Source organism: Siniperca chuatsi, linkage group LG4 (genome assembly GCF_020085105.1).
Source record: "Siniperca chuatsi isolate FFG_IHB_CAS linkage group LG4, ASM2008510v1, whole genome shotgun sequence".
Taxonomy (NCBI): Eukaryota; Metazoa; Chordata; class Actinopteri; order Centrarchiformes; family Sinipercidae; genus Siniperca; species Siniperca chuatsi.
Genome location: NC_058045.1, coordinates 8,678,360 through 8,699,516, shown reverse-complemented (window position 1 = coordinate 8,699,516; position 21,157 = coordinate 8,678,360). Strand labels below are relative to the sequence as shown.

General features: G+C 38.8%; 1 protein-coding gene across 4 annotated transcripts in view; it reads left to right on the top strand.

The window, feature by feature from the left end:
* The window catches only part of LOC122874950 (cGMP-inhibited 3',5'-cyclic phosphodiesterase A-like), a 70,555-nt gene extending 51,456 nt beyond the window's left edge, over positions 1–19,099 (top strand). For 3 of the 4 annotated variants that reach the window (XM_044193538.1, XM_044193540.1, XM_044193541.1), the window contains 11 exons: positions 1,666–1,823; positions 11,259–11,332; positions 11,866–12,017; positions 12,165–12,302; positions 12,588–12,699; positions 12,929–13,042; positions 13,708–13,907; positions 14,473–14,676; positions 16,010–16,171; positions 17,364–17,622; positions 18,268–19,099. In XM_044193538.1, the coding sequence (XP_044049473.1) occupies positions 1,666–1,823; positions 11,259–11,332; positions 11,866–12,017; positions 12,165–12,302; positions 12,588–12,699; positions 12,929–13,042; positions 13,708–13,907; positions 14,473–14,676; positions 16,010–16,171; positions 17,364–17,622; positions 18,268–18,581 (1,887 nt within the window). In that variant the 3' untranslated portion in view covers positions 18,582–19,099. The remainder of the gene's footprint in view (positions 1–1,665; positions 1,824–11,258; positions 11,333–11,865; positions 12,018–12,164; positions 12,303–12,587; positions 12,700–12,928; positions 13,043–13,707; positions 13,908–14,472; positions 14,677–16,009; positions 16,172–17,363; positions 17,623–18,267) is intronic. The other variant, XM_044193539.1, reaches the window with a different exon arrangement.
* Positions 19,100–21,157: the final 2,058 nt, after the last annotated feature.

The window sequence follows — 21,157 nt, the reverse complement described above, 5'->3', positions numbered from 1 at the left end:
TTGCCTCTTGGCTAAGAGTTTGATGTCCATCCTGGTGCATACTGATGCCTTTCAAGCACTTTTCCAAAACTCATTTTCTGTCCAACACAGGGTATGTTCTCTGCGCTGCAAAAAAGCCTCTGCATTAGAAGCACATACTGAGCAAACATTAAAAAAAACATGAATGACAAAACACACTACTAAACATTTTACAAACTACTTGTAAAATGTTTGAAGTTACACTGATCTCACTTTTCGCACTTAAACAATTATAGCGATAAATCCAGTTATAGACTTGAATCAACACTGACAGCAGCAGGGATCAGCTGTAATTGCTTTTCTTTTCCTTTTTGTGAGGATGGCCTGGTTTTGCCATGCTGTTGCCGATGGTGATGTGTGTATATTTCTGTCATGTGTGTTTCTGCTTTTGGTGTGTGTCTGCAGGGCTTTCATTAAAAAATGGAACTATGGGGCTCTAAAGTCATACCATAGCGCCATTATTCCATTTTAAGTTAAACACATATTTTCATGCAATTTTAGTATACACTATACAAACCTAAATATATTTAAATATAAACATATACATATATATACATTTTCTAATCACAGCACCATCATACACAGGGTTTTTTGAGGAGAACCTGGTCTTTGGATCTGCATATATGCAATTTTACATGCATAAATGTGTCAGTGCTTGTTTGTGTGTGCACATACAGTATGCACTAATTGTGCATGGTTCTTTTGTAGGTGTATGTGTTTTTTTCTTAAGTATGCATTTGTGTTGTCTGCAACTGAATTCAGCACATGCTAAAATTGGAATAGTTTCTTGTTATTGGGATTAAACTAAGGTTATGGTAAAGCCTACAAAGAGAATGTAAGCCACTAAAGTGACCTAAACCAACAGCGTGTATGTCATATGCGTGTGTACTTGCACTCAGCATATGACGCTGTGCTGTGAATGGGCTCATTCAAGATTCTGAGGCGATCTTTACTAGGTCACCCTGCAGAAGACTGAGAGAGAGCCTGCCATGTTTAGTGCCGATGTGCCAAGCTGCTGCATGGCACCGAACAGATGGAGGCATAACAAGGGCACAGACCACTGGGAATCCCAGCGAAAGAGCAAAGAAAAAAGAGATAAAGAAAGAGACTGAGAGAATGAGACAAAAGAGACTGACAGAGAGAATGATAAGCAGAGAGGCAGAATCCCTATGATGAAATGTATCTGTGCAATGTAATACTGACATTGTATCTAATAATGTACCATGAGGGGCATCATTGGTGCAGCTGCCTGCCAATATCCTCCAGTTGGTGAAGACCGCAGTGTTGATTCTCTTTGGATCCAATGAAGGAAAAAATTAAAGTACCTTCAATGATGAAACATTTTCCAGGTTATATCACCTGCATCATTTGTTTCATCTTGGGCAAATTCAGGAAAAACAACTGTCTCATCCACAGTTGCTGATCCATTTGACTGCAGACAAAGCGAATGAGCACTAACTTTATCTTACAGGTGGGAGTATTTTTAGAGCTTTTATCTAAATGCAAGCACATTTACAGCCATGTTTTCTTTTTTTTATTCCTGCAGTTAGTTATGGGTGATGATTTTATTCATTTATAAAAAAGTAACGAGAAGGGTTTCCCAGTAGTGTTAACTGTGTGTGTGTATATTTTCCTGTGTGTGTGCAGCGTCTGAGGCGGAGTCTCCACCCTGGTCTTCTGAGGAGGATCTCTTCCACGTGGACCACCACCACCTCTGCCACAGGCCTGCCCACCATCGAGCCCGGGCCCGTCCGAAGGGACCGCAGCGCCAGTATTAAACCCTACCACGAAACACTCACCTGCAGGTATCTGAGCTACAGCTGAATGATGATGTCTCATTCTTATTTTGTTGTATTCTCTCTCATTATACACCTCTCCTATCTTCAGAAACGTACTTTTACTTGCACTCCAGTTGTAGATTTAGCAAATGCAGTCCCATCTTTACTTATTTATTATTATTATATATTATTTTACATTATTATTTTCCTCCACAAAATAAGTTATATGGAAAAAGTAAAAGTAAAAGTAGTAATACCACAGTATAAAAATACTCTGTTACAAGTAAAATTCCTGCAAATTCCTTACTTAAGTAAAAGTATACAAGTAAGCATCAAAATATACCAAAAGTAAAAGTACTCATTATGCAGAATGGCTCATTTAAAAAAAAATTATATTATATTACTGGATTTATTATTTATTATAATTTGTAATGCATAAATGTGTAAGTGTCACTAATGTTGCAGCTGGTAAAGGTGGGGCAAATTCCCTCTACTTTGTATACTGCTGGGTAGCTTAATGTATAACAATGTATCATCATTCATTAGTTGATTTATATTTTGTATTTTTGTATTCTAATCCTGCAAAGTAACTAAAGCTGTCAAATAAATGTAGTGGAGTAAAAAGTACAATATTTGCCTCCAAAATGTAGCGGAGTAGAAGTATAAAGTGGCATAAAATGGAAATACCCAAGTAAAGTACAAATACCTCAAAATTGTGACGTGAAGTACAGTAATTGAGTAAATGTACTTAGTTATATTCCACCGTTGGGTATACACAACTGTGGGAGAAATGCTTTAAGGAGGACTCCTACAATGGCTAGCACAGTATGACACATCACCCTTAAGGTTAAAGAGGTTTATTCCCAGCAGTGTGGCTGTAGTTATACCAAAGACATCAGTGTGAGTGAACAGTAATGGCGCAGCAGTTCGGAAGGATGTGTGTGCAGTGGGAGCCAGAATGGAAATATTCCTCACAGGCGAATGCATTAACCTGAATAACTAAGACACACATTAACTCTCAGCACATTAAATGCTGAAGATAGCACAAGACTAAGGCTACACAGAAGTATCATGGTTCAGAAGTAGATCTGTATGTATGTGATATAATGGATAATGTGTAGTTTTGTGTAAGTGTTTGAAGATTTTTGTAGTTTTTGGGAGAAATGTGTTGTGGGATAGAGAAGATTGCAGGTTATGTGTGAGCGCTGATGAGTGTTTGTGTGCATTCATGGATTTGTGTGAGCATGAAAGCATGTATTTGTGTGGTGGGTTTTTTGCATGGATGCATTTTGTTTTGCAAACACTGTTGAGAATATCTGGCCTGATAGTTCCATTGTGTTCCGACGGAGCTAATACAGATGCAGTGAATCAGTAGAAATGTCAGCAACACTTTATTTGGATAGTCCGCCTACAGATAGTTTATAGAGTATTTGTAACATTTCAACGTTTCGCTTTGTCTATAGATGTTTAACAGATTATCAATAGAGTATATGCGACAATTCATGAACATACCCTAACCAAGATGTTTTTTGTGCCTAAACCTAACCAAACCTAGAAAACGGTTTTATTTGTGAAACAGTTGAATTGTTGAATCTCAACTAATAAGCTGTTGAAATGTTACAAATACTATCTGTAGATGGACTGTCCAAATAAAGTGTAACTGAAATGACACGACAGTCCCATATTGTTGAAAACACAACAAACATAATACAGCCGTTTGTTTCTGCTGTTTTTTGTTTTCCTCGTAAATCACATCGATGCATAAAATGTAGAATAAACACAGGGTCTTAATTTATTAGGGTAGTCATGATTACTAAGTGAAATGTTTCAGCATAATTTACTGCGATCACTGCAGAGATTGTATTCCTTACAATTACTTTCTGATTACTGTGATGTTATGTTTGGATTATCTTAGAGCAGCTCAGGGGAAATAATGTTTGTGTTGTGTACTTGAATATGAGTTATCGTGCATACAATGTTTTTTATGATGTGGATGCACAAGCAGCACTAGACAGCATGTGCTCCCTGTCCCTAAAATATTAACTATGCCTTAACAAGAAAGATTCTCTTTGTGTTTCATCTACCTTATTCACTCTCTCCCTTGTTGAGTTTGTGTCACAGGCACGGAAGTCTTCTGATGGAGGCCAGCGTGTCTGCAAATACAGATGCTTCTGTGCTGCAAAGCACTGTCACAGATACTCATGGTGTGCCAAACTAGGGGGACAGTTAGAACATAGTGTAGATTTGTATATATATATGTATGTGTGCTGTTGGTCAAAGTCAGTTTCATTTTCAACTGTTGCATAAGAGCGTTTGTCTGATCTCTAAACTGAAGCTGGAGCTTAATTATTAATGTGTAGAAGAACTTCAGAAAGCCATGTCTGACTCAAAGACACGCTGAAAACAGCCTGCATGGATTCAAACACTACAGTTTCAACTGATGACAACCGTTGTGTTGTTCAGTTGCATTTGTTTGGAAGTGTATGTGCAGACATACAGAACAACAATAGATGGCTCTTGTTTCTCCCTGTCTATATTTAAGGCTAGTATTACCACATCTTTTATTCTAATACAAGAAGATTTGTTTCCAAAATACAAAGGTACAACCTGTCAATTCTGTCAGACAGAAAACATCTCATGAGCTTAGTTTTCACTACAAGCATTATGTCTGGAACTTGTGTTTTGAATTAGCTTGCTCACGTACTTACTGGACCAGTCAGTGGACTTTTTGATAAAAACTAACTCACTGATTTTGCAAACCCCCTGAAACTTGTTAACAATTGTTAAAACTAAGTGTTGTACATGTAAAATGAGGCATGAATCTGCAACTGCATGGCCTATTTCCCACCTATGATTAATTTATAAACCCATTTTGGGTGGATAGTTTTGGAGAAATTTGATGTTTCCAGAAGAAATGTTTTTTTTTTCAGTTTGGAAATTAGAAGCAAAGGCCAATCACGGGGCAGTAAGTGACAAGTTTGTCCAATCAGGTGTACAAAGGGTTGTACTGAGTATAGTTGGTATAGCTGATATATATACTCATGCACATCTTACTTGAAATGATGTCTGTCTCAAGTTAATTCATCCATTTTGTTGCCAGAGAAAGAAGCCAGCCTAACTTTAGCTGTGTATTGTTAAGTATTTTTTGTTGTGGGGAGAGTTGTTTCATGAAGCTGTTAATTGGTTATGGCTGTACTGTAAAACTGACCTGTTCCCGTAAATGTGGCTCCTGTCTTCCAAGGTAGCTGTTTAAGCTAAGCTGTCTGGAGAAAACATGCTAACTAGCCAGCCAGACAATGCCTGCAGCTCATGGTTGCTAGACACACCTACCCTGTACAGTATTTGCTAAGTTTATGGTCATTATCTGATACTCATGTGGTTTTAACTTCAATTATTAGGTGCAGTAATATTTATATGTTTTTTTAACTTATTGGCACATACAGTAGAAGGGCTTCTTTCTAAACATTTCTTTAAAAGGGCAGATCAGTGTGCTGCTGCATCCATCAGGACAGATCATGTGACACATGAGCAAAGGCAACTTCAGCAACTGCACAGTGTATTTAAATATCTGAATGGGATATGCAGAAATTGGACCTCTGTTTTGATATACAAAATACTGCTACCATAAATACACTATGAGGCCAATAGTATGTGGAAACCTGTGTCCCCTCACTTTTGTGTACTTTTGGTCTGGGTTTTTTTTATGCTTTGTCCTCTTTGTTCCATTCACAGGAAATCCTACTTTTACAACATACAGTGATATTTTGGACAATAGTTTGCTTCCAACTTTGTGGCAACAGTTTGTGGAAGGCCATTTCCTGTTTCAGCATGACAGTGCCCCCGTGCACAAATAAGGCCCATAAAGAAATTGTTTTTGGAGAGGTGTTCTGGGTTTCCCTGAGCACCTTAACCTAATCAAACACTATTTGGATGAATTTGAATGCCGATTTGTCTCCCTACACAGTGCCCAACCTCACTAATGCTCTTGTGGCTAAATGAGAGAAAAGCAGATAGCAGATTAATGCTCATGGTTTTGGAATGAGATGTTTAACTATCACATGTATTGTTCAGGTGTTTGATCAAGTACTTTGTTTGAGTTTAAGGCTACGTTTGGCCTCTGTCCGTATGTGTATATATCATCTGGGCTGAACAGAATTCTGTGTTTGTGTCCTTTTAGCCTGCTTTTAGGGGTGAACTTCTCAGTCTTGCATTGCAAAATGTGAAAACAATGAGTGTGTGTGTTTGTGTGTGTGATTTTCCCTGCAAGTTTTGCACATATCATTGTGTGCATTGAGTACATTCTTTGCTGACCACTAAGAAAGCACATTACTTGGAGATTCTGAGGGTTCAGGTGAGATCATTTAGCACTCTCAGCTTTCCAGTTACGTGTCTCTGTATCCCAGATTGTATTCTTTGAAGCGTAGAAATGCTTTTGAAAGAGCTCTTTGTGACTAATACAAACTCATACTAATGATATACTTTAGCACTTAAATAAAGTCTCACCCACCTAATCACTTGTAGGGCAAATTCTTAAAAAAAATTGTGTTTTTAATTATTTATTAAAATCTGCTACTGAACAATTAAATATAAAGATACAATGTGTAAAGAAAATATGTGTGATTTCATCACAGGCTTACAAACTTTTATGTATGCCTTGGTCAGGGAGAAGTCTTCAATACTCATAATGTATCTGTGGACAACATAACTGTTACATTGTGTATCTGCTAGTTGATCAAAAAAACTAATGGTATGGTTTGGTCTGGTTTTTTTTTCTGTCATAAACAATCATTACATAACACACTTGTCCAAATGTTTACACAACAAAAAAGAAGAAATCAATACAAATTTAATCCAACATGGGACGTGGACATGCAGAGACAAAAATGAAAAATAAAACAAACGTAATATAGATATAAATAGCGTATAAATAGCATATTACACAAACAAGATGTTATGCATAAGATTGGAGCATGACACGGGATAAAAACAGTACAAGTTAATATCATTTATCTCCATAGTGGTCCTGGCCTGCCCAAAAACATGATAACAAAACAAATACTGCAGTGCATCTGCTACAGTACAGACTTGGGTGAAAGTGAAAGTTGTGGCATGCGGATTTAAGCATAGTAGGTATTAGTCATTATACAAATAGTACTAAAACACTAAGTACATTCACCCACCTCTCTTCTTTCCACTGCCTTTAATAAATCGTTTTACGCCTCTTTTTTAAAACTGTAATATAGTCTATATTACACTCTATCCATGATGGAAAATTGAAGTAATAAACTAGAAAACAGATACAAAAGTATACAAGTGATGACTACAGTATATCCAACCTTCAGTTCTAAATTATATTGTTTACTGCACTGAGTTTGAAAAAATTCTGCGCACTGTTTTGTTTTGTGTCTCGATCCCTCTAAAGAACTGTGTGGGCTGCGTCTGTCAGTGGCTTGTTTGGGTCTGTTTGCACAATGACAGTGTGATACTTGAACAAGTTCTGTAAATGTAAGCACACTGAGCAGCTTATGTACACAAAGCCCTGTCGCCTGGTCTTAAAGCTCAGCCCAGCCCAGCAGCAGGCCCCAGCTATGGCCACTTATGGTGGTGTGAGTATAAACAAACACCTGGGCCTCTCCCCAGTCACCAGAACCCCACAATTAACACACACACACACATACACACACGCTTAGACACACTGTCACAGCTGCTTCTTCTGGCAGGGGTTATACAGACACAATTGGAGAGTACAGAGAGTCTCTGGGTTTAGTTTACTGCAGCTGAGAGGGCTCTCTTCTGAGTAACACTTCATTTAGATTTAGTTTTAGGCATCTGGCTCTTATTCAGATGCCTAAAATGAAAGGGAGAGCTGGTAAGGCTTCAGTGTCAAACTAAAAGACACTTAAACAGAGTCCATGCCTACTGACAACTACTTGCTGTTGTTGGGATCAAACCTGTGATGGTCTCTTAACAATTGGCAAACTGCCAACACATAATCTCTCAAGTGGGATTTAACACAACAATCACAAGTTTTGGGGAGTAGACGGGAGTGTTTTTGTAATTTATGTAATGTAACCTGCATTTGTCAATGTTATCTCTTCTGAGACCTGGCCAAGACACAGTAACATATGAATTTATTTACAGACCAAACAAAACAGCAATGACCATTCCTAATATGTAATGAGTCCTCTCATAAAAGTGAGAGACAGAACTGGTTGGGGAAGAGGAAAGGAGAGAGCGAACACATGGAGGGGAGGTTGGGAGAAAATGAACACATGGCTTCAATTGCCTTCTCTCTGCTCCATCATCAAATCTGTACAATCTTAATTAGGACATTAGGCTTCTTTTTTTTCTCCCTCCTTTTTCCATCATGTCAGCTTTCAGTGACGTACAGTGTTAAGAAGGAATAACACCGACTTCAAAGTGACAATATCGGCTTTTTATCAGACAGACCCGGTAAAAAAGAGGGCGATTGAATACCTTCCATTTCCCTTAGCCCCGGCCACTGTGCTGTTATCTTCTTCACGTCATCTGGCTCGAGAGTAGGTAGATTACTGGAAGCAGAAATAATGGCTGCTGTGTTTATCGTGGCTTGGACACTGTCCGTTTGGGCTCTAAACCAAATGTAATCTGTCAACCTGCTGTGAGTGGTTGAGTATAAAATCTGGGAGTAAACTGCACCGGAGAGGGGAGCGGGCAGAGGCCAGTCAGCTTACTGCATGGCTCGAAACATTAAGATAAGCAGCATGGGAGGAGGAAAAAGAAAAAGCAGACAATGTTGCAATTTATACAGTATTTCCTATTGCAGGATAATTTACTTCATTAAGGTTTATACTGGAAAATGCCAAGGTGCTTTTGTAAGAGGGACTGAGAACAGGAGTAATTTTCTACTAGAGAAAGACTCTCAATTGACTGCTGACAATTCTCTTTGGCTGTATTAAAATTTGTAAAAAAATTATGTGTAAAGCAAGAAACCAGTTTTGAACTTTGACCTTTGTATGATTGGTCTTCTAAAAAAGCACACAAAACGACCCTTTCTCCTACATATTATGTTTATGTACTATTCATTTGCAACAAAATTTGCTAACAGCAAATATGTTTTGAAAAAATGTTAATGCCGCCCGAAATACGTTTTATATCGTCTTAATGAGGAAACGTTTCTTTTACTTAGTAAAAGTATCTGCAAAGTCACAAAAGGATTATACAGAACTTATCTTGAGCTGAAAAGATTAGTTGATTAATCAGTTAGTCGATCAACAGAAAACACATCTGCAAATATTTCGATAATTGAGCAATCAATTATTGTTTTTTTGTTGCCTCTCAAATATGAATATTTGCTGTTTTTTTTTAGTCTTCAATGAAAGTAAGTGTAAGATTTTTGGCTCCGTTGGTTGCACAAAACAAACAAATTAAAAAAGTAATTTTAGACTTTGGGATTGCATTTTTTTCACCATTTTCTATCACTTTATAGACCAAACAACTAATCAATCAATTGAAAAAAATAATTAGCAGATTAATTGATACTGAAAATACTAGTTAATTTTTTTTTATGGTTGTGTTTAGGCACTAACAGCACTTTGTTAAGATTAGAGAAAAATGCCTAAATCTACATGTAACCATACCACGGGATGCAGGGTGTTGACTGAACAAACATATTTGCAGGCAGCAGTTAGAACCTTCCCAAAGGTGTTAGCCAAAACAAATTATTAGTATGTAAACTTAAATTTCTAGGAGACAGGGTTGAAACAAAAACATGCAGGAATGTGTATTTTGTCTTTGTATATCTCACTGTGACAGTTAAATTACTGTAACTACAGTGCTAACTACTGTAACTACACTTAAGAAGTTTTCTGTGATAAAAGCAGAGTCACTTGATATGTGACTGACAGATTCCTCAAGTGAAAATGGCCGGCCTTCTTATTTACATTCTGTGCTTAAGGCTCAATGTCAGTAGCTGAGGCTATTCTGCTGCATTAGCAGAATAGGAAGAGTGTCTGCCAGTTCTTCAACTTTCATTAAAAGTAAACCTTTTAAGCCAAGCACTGCTGCCTGCCCAGACCCCCCTGACAATAATGTACTAACTGTTCGCCCTCCAAACTATCAAACTATTTTATATTCCACACCTGCTAGGCATTACACACAGTGGTCCAACCTGGCCATGCAAACACAACAGAACTCCCTTTGTTGGAGCCTCAGGACCATTAGGCAGGGTGGGTACAGCTCAAAAGTGTTCAAGAAACAATTTATCAGAAGGAGATAGACACACTACAGGCCTTTGTGCTCCCTGTGACACCATGCTCTAACGGCAGGCATTTCCTGCCCTGAGAAGGCAGGTTTTACAACATTTAAGGAGAGGTATTTTAATTGGAACCACCTACAGCCTGACAGAGGCCTCAGTGGAGAAACATGGAAAAGCTGTTGAGAGCAGCTCAGGAGGCTCCCCATGGTGTCACACAGCTAACTAACCAGTACTGGCTGGCTCAAGGCTCTTTCCGTAAAAGATAATATTTGCTGTTTGATTTATAAACCAGTCAATAAATGTGAATATTTCCATCTGTCTCTAAGATTGTGGTTAGCAGTAAGCTGTTTCTGTGGCTGACGCTGATTTGTCATAAAGCTCAAAGAGGGTGGGCTCAATTTCTAATGAGTCATTTATAACAACGCCACTACCAGCAACTGTTTGAAATTGGTTTTGTTGTTTATTCTCATTGCATTGTGTTAATGTGTGCATCCATTAAGTTCATTAATGAGTATTTCTCTTGAAGCATCTGTACGACGTCTGTTTCATGTGGGGACAGCACAGTAGGAGTCCCATTAAGTTCTTTTCTTGACAACTTCTGCCGACTGGTTAGACATCAAAGACAGATGTAGTGAATGGCATTATTCCCATTTCTTTGGCACAGCTACAGACATTTTGCTTTGTACAAACAAACGCACATGTACTATTCTGCATTTGTCTCCCAGTGTTTTTTATTTGAACATTTTCTGTTGATTTTGGGTTCTGGACTAGTTTTTAACAATCTGTTTTGCCAAACAAAAACCAACTACGTAGAATTCTCAACATTATGATAAACACGAAATGTTCTCACAAGTAATTAAAATGTCCTCTTATCCCAGGAAAACTACAAAACATATTCTTGCATTTGATTAGCAGAAGATTTAATACACAGTTGGATAGAAATGTCTGAGCAGGGAATGAAATTAACCCTGATAACATGTTGTCTTTTTACATCTAACAGTCTTTCAGTGTGTAGTCTCTAGCATTGATGTTGAACATGTTCTTCTTTCAAAATCACTGAAATTGATTGATTCTAAAATACATATGCAGTAGTCGCAGATGCAGCACAGCACCAGCTGTAAATATCACAGCACTACAACAGGGAATGTCATCCGCTATGGAGTTAAATGAAACATTTCCCTTTTATGCACTTTATCTCTAACCTGTTAAACCCCTCTTGTCTACAGCTGTGGGAGACCATACATCAAACTGAGCCATGGGGAGGGCTCAATAGACAAGGGAGACAGGATATCACGGTCAGGTATGCTCTTCTTTCTTTCTATCATTACCACCACTACATCCAAGCAGCAAAGGAAGTGTGTTTGTGGGCATATACTGTATCACAGTATTTCTCTCTCCCTCTGAAACTGCGCCCATTACAGTGTGCTGCTATAGGAGCCTGTCCCACACTGTACAGTTGCATAAAACCACAAACAAACAAATAACTATCCCAATTACTCAGTTTTGTACTGGTGTCACAGGAAAAATGCAAACAGCTATTTCCGCTGTGTCTTGACCGACTGTAAGACATTTTCTGAGTAAGGGGGTGTGGCAGCAAGCACAGAGATGCACCACTGTTAACAAACAAGACCACTCACCATCTCTGGGACTTTGATTCTGAGAAATGCAGAAAATAACCAACTATAACAAACCAGCATTAGTGAAAGTGGATATACCAGAGAAGTACATTCAGTACCCCAAAAAACCTGACGATATGCTTCAATTTAAGGAGATTAACAGTGGATTTTTCCCTTAGGCCGCAGTGTGACATCTCTTTGTTTTTTCTTTTAATAGCAGAGGACCAAGTGGTTGTATCATCAGATTATGACAGCACCCACGAAGCCAACCACAGTGACAGCAGTGATGTAGCACATACAGAGGAAGACACAGAGGAAGGAAAAAACCCTGCCCAGAACGTCATCCTCCACCCACTAATACCTCCGGAGGTAAGGCGAGGCAGAATGACTGCTGATACAATATAACTTTGTTAATGCAGCACAACAAGTGTATAATCACACAGTCATATTGGAACACACATTATTTACTTTGTATCAATTTGTCTTACCACTTTTCATCATGTGTCACTTGTACAGGACAAACCAATGCTGGCTCCAGAGCCATTAATAATGGAGGACTTAGAGCCTTTGATGAGTCAGCTAAACAATTGGAACTTCCCCATCTTCACTTTGATGGAGAAGACTAACGGGAAATATGGCCGGATCCTCAGTCAGGTGAGCACATCTGAGAGCACCAATGATTAAGCTCAGAGGTCAGCCAGAGTGTCAATAAAACTGTTGGTTATTTGCACAAGGATGTATAGGATCTTTCAGCAATAAAATGCTTGAAAGTACTACAAACTGCTGAGATACTTAGTAACATTATACGACACTCTCAGAATTTATTCATTATGATTTCCAGGTTTTTATTAATTATTGTACCCCTCTTACATGTAATATGTTGATTATCCAAGCCTGGTGATGTTCACAGACTCTGACTATTTGATTTTGGTGTTTAAGGTCTCCTACAGGCTCTTTGAAGACACTGGCCTGTTTGAGACCTTCAAGATCCCTGTAAAAGAATTTATGAACTACTTCCACGCCCTTGAGAATGGTTACAGAGACATACCATGTAAGCTTGAACATCTCTCTCCCAATAATCTTTTTACTAACGTTGTTTGTTGCTGTAACAATGAAACCAGCCACTAGAGGGAAATGTCATACAGTTTTTCCAGTGTTAGTCATATATGACTGTATGCAGCCTTTATGTTGTCACAAGATAAGCAGCCTAACAGTGCTCCCTGGTGGACAAGATTACACATTACACAAACTGAACAGACTAGTTTTCTTTCCTGTCCCAGATCACAACAGGGTCCACGCCACAGATGTGCTTCATGCAGTCTGGTACCTCACCACGCAGGCTGTTCCTGGTCTGCCCAGCCTCATTACTGACCACGGCTCTGCCAGTGACTCAGGTGTGTCCATTAGTACATGCAGACATTTGCATGTTCTGGTGGGGGTGCTGGTGTAGATGTGAAGCCATCAGTCCAAGGATCAAGTTGATAATCAAGTAAAGTTGGCACATAAGAACACATGAGCTCTCAGTACCTTTTTGTTCAGTTTTTCTTTTAACTATTGTTAAGCCATTTATTGCCAGAAAGATTGTCTATATGTAGGCCAGACTTTTTTATTTTGATTTTTCCATCTGCCTGTAGCTTTACTGTGAGCCATCTCATTAATGTCTGAGCATCAAACCTGCAGGAGTGTGTGTTCTTATCCCACTTACAGTTTGTCTTATCTCACTCAGGCTTTTGGCACTTTCATTTACGTACCAAACACTATTTGAAGTCTAGAACAGCATGAAATTGCAGGCAGATTAGAGTTCCCTCTCACCCATATTTCCATAACCTCATTTGTATGCCTTACTAGGGCCATCCCTTTGATCCACATATAAGTGGATTTGAATGTTCAAGTGTGTGTTTCTTTTCTGTGTGTGCTCTAGAGTGTGTGTGTGTGTGTGTGTGTGTTTAGGGATGTGCACATGTACACACACAAGCACACCAGTACAGTATGTGTGCTTGTGTAAATTCTGACACTTTGCTCTTCACCCTCCTCACTTTGTCTGTTCCCCTGCGGCTAGACTCCGACAGCGGAATAACACACAGTCATATGGGCTTCCTGGTTTCAAAGACCTACACTGTGTCAGAAGATGGTTATGGCTGCATGTCAGGCCTCATACCTGCTCTGGAGCTCATGGCCCTTTATGTAGCAGCCGCAATGCACGACTACGACCACCCCGGGCGGACCAATGCTTTCCTTGTGGCCACCAGCGCCCCACAGGTACTCGTGCTATTCAGCCTATAGTAGAGAACAATATCTGATTATCTGATGATCAAAGTAAGTAGAAGTTAATTTGCTTGATTTAGCGTTACACATTTTTCTTTGCTGATCATTTTATTGCAATTTTTCTTCCACTTTGTCTATTTCACTGCCAAACTGCACTGGCAAAGCTGAAGCAAATCATTAGTCTTTGACAGTGTAGTCAGTTACAGTAATTCGTCATTGGTTGTCAGAAATTGACAGGTGTTGAGGTTGGATTTGTAAAGTTCTGTCGATGTGTATACTGTATTCTCTGTCTATACGTATCTCATAAATTTAACAGGCTGTCATGCTACTGAAAGATCAAGTAGCAATGTAGTGCAATGGCATTAATTGTCTTGACAATACTTGACTGGTTTTCCCATTTCTTCCAGTGTTGTAGTAATTTCTTCTAGCAACATTTGAATCATCTACATTATCCAGTCTCTCTTTTTATATCTCTTTTTAGTACTGTATGTGCAGGATTGCTGGACTCACATATAGGCATTTCTGTACTTGTTTATGTAAAGTGCTTGTGTGTTTGCAGGCAGTGCTGTACAATGATCGATCCGTTCTGGAAAACCACCACGCTGCCTCAGCCTGGAACCTCTTCATGTCGCGGCCAGAGTACAACTTCCTCGTCAACCTGGACCACGTGGAGTTCAAGCGTTTCCGTTTTCTGGTCATTGAGGCCATACTGGCCACTGATCTGAAGAAGCACTTTGACTTCCTAGCTGAGTTCAATGCCAAGGTAATTCTAAAAGCATAATTGTTTGACATTAAATATTTAAAATATATGACTGTTAGATCTGAAGAGTTTATGGATATGCTGATTAAATCCATTGAAAATGTTAATTTGACAACATCATGAACTTTCTCCGACTGATTATTTACCTTTAACGTAAGCAATTTTGGGGGTTTGGGATTTTAGGACAATGCTGGGTTATGAATATCTATCATCAGATATAAAGTGAAAAGTTTATGTTTGAATACTTCTGTTATTTAGCTGAATAATGAATTGCCTGGTAAACTTTAAATGGTTGCAGTATTATTCAGTTTTATGAGTTGTGTATTCTGTAGTGGTGCTCGCCTCATACATTCATACCACAGCTCTTTTAATATTGGGGAAAAAAAGCTTTATTGAAAGGAAAATGTCCAGTTGGTTTCAAGGAACAGGTCTGTTTGTGCAGAACATTGCAGCACTTGCAGTATGTTCAGCTCAAGTCAACAACACAAAGAGCCCTGCAGCTTTTCAAGAACTCGTTTAAGTTCACACAGAATGTTGGCTTTGGATTTGAGGGTCTTGGGTTTTTCCATTGTGAGTATTAGTACAGTGGCGGTGCTTGATGGCCACGGCCTGTCAGCTAGCATTGAGCTCGCTGGCTTGGCAGCAAAAGTAACAGCAATTTCTCTCAGTGTAGTGCACACTGCTCTGCTCTTGCTGGAAGCAAATTATCCTTCAGTGAAGTACCCATCAAGTTTTTCACTTGATCTCTTCAGCTTCCTGAGTTATTAGGTTAGAATGATAAGACTCTGGGTGTCAGTGGTCCTCCTTCTCCAGATCTGAAGCTCATTAAGCATAACTAGAAATAACAATGTTGAGATTAATGCAAGCCGTAAGTTCATGTGTCTGCGTGCTGTCACGTTCGTAGAAATAATATGTATAAAATATATAATTAAAAATGTCACTCATTTAATTCAGAGAACTGCATAACTAGTTATATCATACAGAAACTGTAAGTGGTCATAACATATTTAAAGTGTAGTGACTGTAACCTCTACATTTTTAAATGAAGCGCATTTCAACCCAGGAAAATGTCTGCTTATGTACTTCATAATACTGGTGGAAGCTACAATTTAAAGCCCTTAAGTCCTCATTGCTTTGTCTCATCCACAGTGCATACCAATGTTGCTGCATGTCTTCTTCCTGATTAGTCAATCCTCTAGACATTGATATGAATACACAGTCTTTGAACAGCTGATCAACTGCATTACATTTACATAATATCTGCATATCACATGCTGTGTCTGCCAACATGTTTGAATATGTTAAATGTCAACATGTCTGTTTGTTCGTCCCCTAGGTGGGTGATGATCCATCCACAGGTATTGATTGGTCTAACGAGAATGACAGGTTGCTGGTCTGCCAGATGTGCATTAAGCTGGCTGACATCAATGGGCCTCTGAAGTGCAAGGACCTGCATCTGCAGTGGACAGAGGGCATTGTCAATGAGTTCTATGAACAGGTGTGTGTACCATCTCTGATGGGAACGTAGACCTTGTTTGTATTTGCTAAACTAAAAATCAATGTACTGTCATGTTTGCAGTACAGGGGGAACACAACAACACAAACACCTGCACGGTTTAATACACTACAGTCCAGTACAGTAGTTCTGCAATACTAATTACTAGCAGCTGAAAATTGTCCCCAACAAATACACTCCTGTTTGAGTTACATTTGTTAAGAACTACAGTGGTTTAAGTAATTTAGCTTTTTTTGTTTAAAGGAAAGCCTTTATTTGTGATGCTTTTTCAATTAGTTACATCTTCGTAGAAACGAATGGGCTTGGTGCTAAGAGCCACAGACAGGCTAGGGAAATCGGAAGGTATTGAGAGACACATTTTTGGTTTTGATCTTTTCATGGGTTTTTTAACAAAAACATAGAATAAAAACAATATTATATATATAATATAAAAGAATATTGGCAACCTTATCCTTTCAGCACCACAACTACATCCCTTATCTTAATCTTAACATGCCTATCCTAGCCACAACCTTAAAGGGACAGTTCACCCCAAAATCAAAAATACATATTTTTCCTCTTACCCATAGTGCTATTTATCCATCTAGATTATTTTGGTGTGAGTTGCAGAGTTCTGGAGATATCAGCAGTAGAGATGTAGAGATGTCTGCCTTTCTTGAATATAATGGAACTAGATGGCATTCAGCAAAACTAATTTTGAAACACTCAACAGCAATGTCTCATTCCAGAAATCATGACCCGGTTACTCAAGATAATCCACAGACCTTGTTGTGAGTAGTTTCATGTAGCTCCATTATAGTCCAAAAAGGCAGACATCTCTACCGCCTTGATCTAGATTCAAGCCTACACTAGTAGTTTCTTATCCTGGCTGTTTACTTGCATTCACTTGGCATCCTAGGTGTGAAGTAGTCATGTAGTCATTGCTTAGCAGGCTGGAATTTAAATAAATATGGCTAAAGGACCAGTATGTAGAACTACTGGTCTATACCCAGCCTTAAGCTTCCCTCTTTGTTCCACCTGACACACTGTATGTTTTAAGTGCTGACAATGCCACAAATTATTTTCTTTGGTTTCACCAGTAGTAGTATGTGTGGTGAAATGTGAATCATGCCATGTCTTGTTATTCATTCAGCTGGTGATGATTTTGCACTAATGCGGGTCATGCTTTGTGTAGGGCGATGAGGAGTCCAGCATGGGCCTTCCTATCAGCCCCTTCATGGACCGAGCGGCACCGCAGTTGGCCAAACTCCAGGAATCATTCATCACACACATCGTGGGACCGCTGTGCAACTCCTATGACTCAGCTGGCCTCATGCCTGGACGATGGGTGGAACCCAACCCAGAGGCAGAGGAGCCAGAGATCATGGAGAATGAGGAGGAGGATGAGGAGGATACTGCAGAGGAAGACACGTCCACCAGCTCAGAAGCATCACGTAAGCACTATTGTCTAAAACAAAGCTATAAACCTGAAGTGGCACAAGCATAAACTGGAAGTGATCAGAAACATGTAGCCTAGAATGCCTGGCTTTGTACGAAATTGTTTGTTATTGCCATTTATTCTCTTTATATGGATTTGATTATACAGTATAACATACTGCAGGTCATTTACAAGCTCGATAACAACATTAAACAATGGTTTCTCCTCTAAACAATGGGAAATAAAGTAGTTTAGCAGATTTTTGTAGCTTAAAAAACAAGCCTATAGATCAGCCTGGGAGTAATACTGCACACGCTGTAGAGTGTATTAATAATATATAACAACACGTTACTGTTTGCACCCCACTATTTATGTACTTACTATTTCTAGTTTGATGAGCAAAAAAAAAAGACATCTTAAATAACTGTAAAAGTGGCGAGTGGAGGCATTTGGAACTGCTCTCATGTATTTGTGCAGCCCCTGTCAACAAGATCTGACCATATAGTATGACAAAGAGACCAATTACTGTTCAGAGGATAGAGTTAGTTTGCTGATGTGTGACTGCAATTGTACGTTCATTTTCAGTTTCAGCTTACATTGTGTAAAATCAGTCATCAAAAGGTTTTTAATCAAGTTATATATATATATATATTTTTTGCAGAGAAAGCAGCTCCCAAGAAGAGGAGGAAAGTCTTCTGCCAGATCACCCAGCACTTGCTGGAGAACCACGAGATGTGGAAGAAGGTGATTGCAGAGGAGGCCCAGAAACAGGGCCAAGGAGCAGAGTCTGTCCATTTAAACAATGTAGCTGAGCCAATCCTGGCTATTCATGAGGAGGAAGAGGAGCCAGGCAGCAGAGAGGAGCTAGTAGAAGGAGAGGATCCAGAGGAGGGAGTGGAGGATCCAGAGTGGCCCGTGTCTCTGCAGGAAGACTCTAAACCTCCAGAGGAACTAGTGGAGGGGGAGCCACAGTGAAACAGCCCATGTGAAATATGGCGTCAGTAAGGGCAAGGACGTGAAGAAGTATTTCTTGTTTTCTTATCCTATCAACTGACTCCTGTTTTTGCCAGCACATCACTTAGACACAACACTGTAGATGTTTGGGAAATGCGTGCCTATACAGAAAAAAACAGGGTGGGAAAATTTGTGCTTTACACATTTTATCTGAATATCTGGTTTCACCAAACATTTAAAGGAGCTTTCCATATTGCAATATAGGATTATTTGTGTACTTTGGGATACAGACTCTTTTGCTACTGTCAAGAGAAGAGGAAGACTGGTTGCACAGACCTCAACCCAATGTGGTAACACAGGACTGCAGAAATTTGCTGCCAATTTATACATAATTATTTTCTGAATGCAATGATATATAGACATCACAGTTACCTGTACTTGTGTTTCGATTTTAGCAAGAGTTTTGGAGGTCTCACATGGGCCATAATGTTTTTTTTTTTCTATATATGGATTATAAAGGGAGTCAATCAAATGAGAAACATTGGCGTATCTTTCTTCCTTTCAACTTCTGCCAAAATGAATCACTTACCCATAGGCTTTAGCATACAAAATCAAATAATTATACATTTTTGTTGCCAAATTAAGTACTTTATTATGTGTAGCCATATTAGTTTAAGGAAGCAGACCTGAGGGTCCTCACACTCTATATGTGTGTGCGTGGGTGTGTCTCTGCGTGTTTAAATTAGTGCGCTTAAATGCACAATCCCTCTGCAGAGGACATAGATAAATTCAGCAGATGACAGATGATAAATATAGTGGTCATTAAAGGGTTCACTGTCCCAAATGTTGTAGTCCAGTGGCCTGCTCTGACAAAGCAACAGTGGGTTGTTGGAAATGAATCTGTGCTGAATACAAGACCAAAAAGGGAATACCAGTACACAGAACACTAACACTACCAAAGTGTCAGGAAAATATAAGAAGAATAATAATAAGGGGGGAAACCAACAAAATAGGTAACCATGCATTCATAAATCATAAAGAACCAGAAAACATCCACAAAATACCCAAAATAAATAAAATGTATAATCCTACAAAGTTCTTTGAAAACATCCATAGATAGACTAACCAACCTTTGTCTTTTCTATGCATTTTTGACTCTATGACTATGTATTTGAACGCAGTGTGCTGTATTATACTCTATACTTACTGGTCCTCATAATATAAAAACCTGCAAATGATGCTCAACTTTAACCCTCAGGAAAACCTTAACTGTTGAAATTCAAAGTAAACATCTGTATCACCTGTGAGGACAATACGTTACAAACATGCAGGGATAGTAAGCTAGCTTAGAATATGTTCATAAAAGGCTTAGAAGGTTGAAGTCTATGTCACAACCCCCACGCCCCCCCACTTTTCTGCTCTGACTATTATAATGTTTTTGCAGATAAACAGTGAATCTGTCCTAATTCTTCTCCTGGCACCTCAGGGAGACATTCACTCTCATATGTGCTTCAGTTGGATGTAGTTCTTCTGCAAGTGAAAGTCCAGTCTGATAACTCACATCTGTTACTCGCATGTCAGGTGACCTGACCACAAAACAGTGGTGTGGCTATGAGAGCTGAAACAATTATCTGAAGCCAACTACTGTAGCTGTTTGATGCCAGTAGAAAAGATTGTTCTGTCTTTAATGAAATGGATATGCAGTTGATAACCTGGTGAAAGTTACATTTTCAGTAATGACCAAGATGACAGTGATGGCGGCAGTATGTGTTATTTAATAGATTTTACTCTTTGACATATCAGATTTGTCATTTGGAATTTCCCATCACCTAATAATCTGTTACTCCTACTCAATTTTGCCCCACATTGGCCCTAAAATTCTGTGTACATTCACTTTAATGGCGGAAAATAACTGTATTAGTAGCACAATGTGATTATATTCAGACATGACATTCTCTACCTATAATGCACATCTTTGGGTTATTGTTTTCTTATTTCTTCACAATCACTGTGGGAAAAAATGGTAGTGAGTATGTTAGTTTTAGTAATCATCACATTTAATTGTTGAAATTAATGATGCAAATAGCAAAGAGAAACTGCTTTCCAAAAGTTTCCAACAGACATAAAAGGCATTGTGTCTAAAACATGACTTGGAAATGGAATTTAACATAATAATAATAATGATAATAGTGCAAAGGTCAGAACCTGATGTATGATGGTGAACAAAATGTAAAAGAATGCGTCAGTGTACTGTAAGATTTGAACAAACAGCACATGACAGCCCCTACTTTCAACTGAGAAAAAGCCATGAGGTTAACCAATTACATATCCAACTGCACAGTAGCTTGAGTAGGATGCAAACTATCTCTGATGAATATCCCACTTTGCTTTAATAATTCACATTTACATAGACAAAGTGTCTGAGAGACCATAAGTAGATCTTGAGTTGAATAAATACAGTGCTCTACACTGAGTTGGCAGGTCAACTTATTGTCACACTTGAGTACAGTGAGGTAATATGTAATGAATTATCCATTGCTAATCTTGTCGAGTACTCGTGACCTACATGCACATCTGAATCTCTTATGCACTGGCAT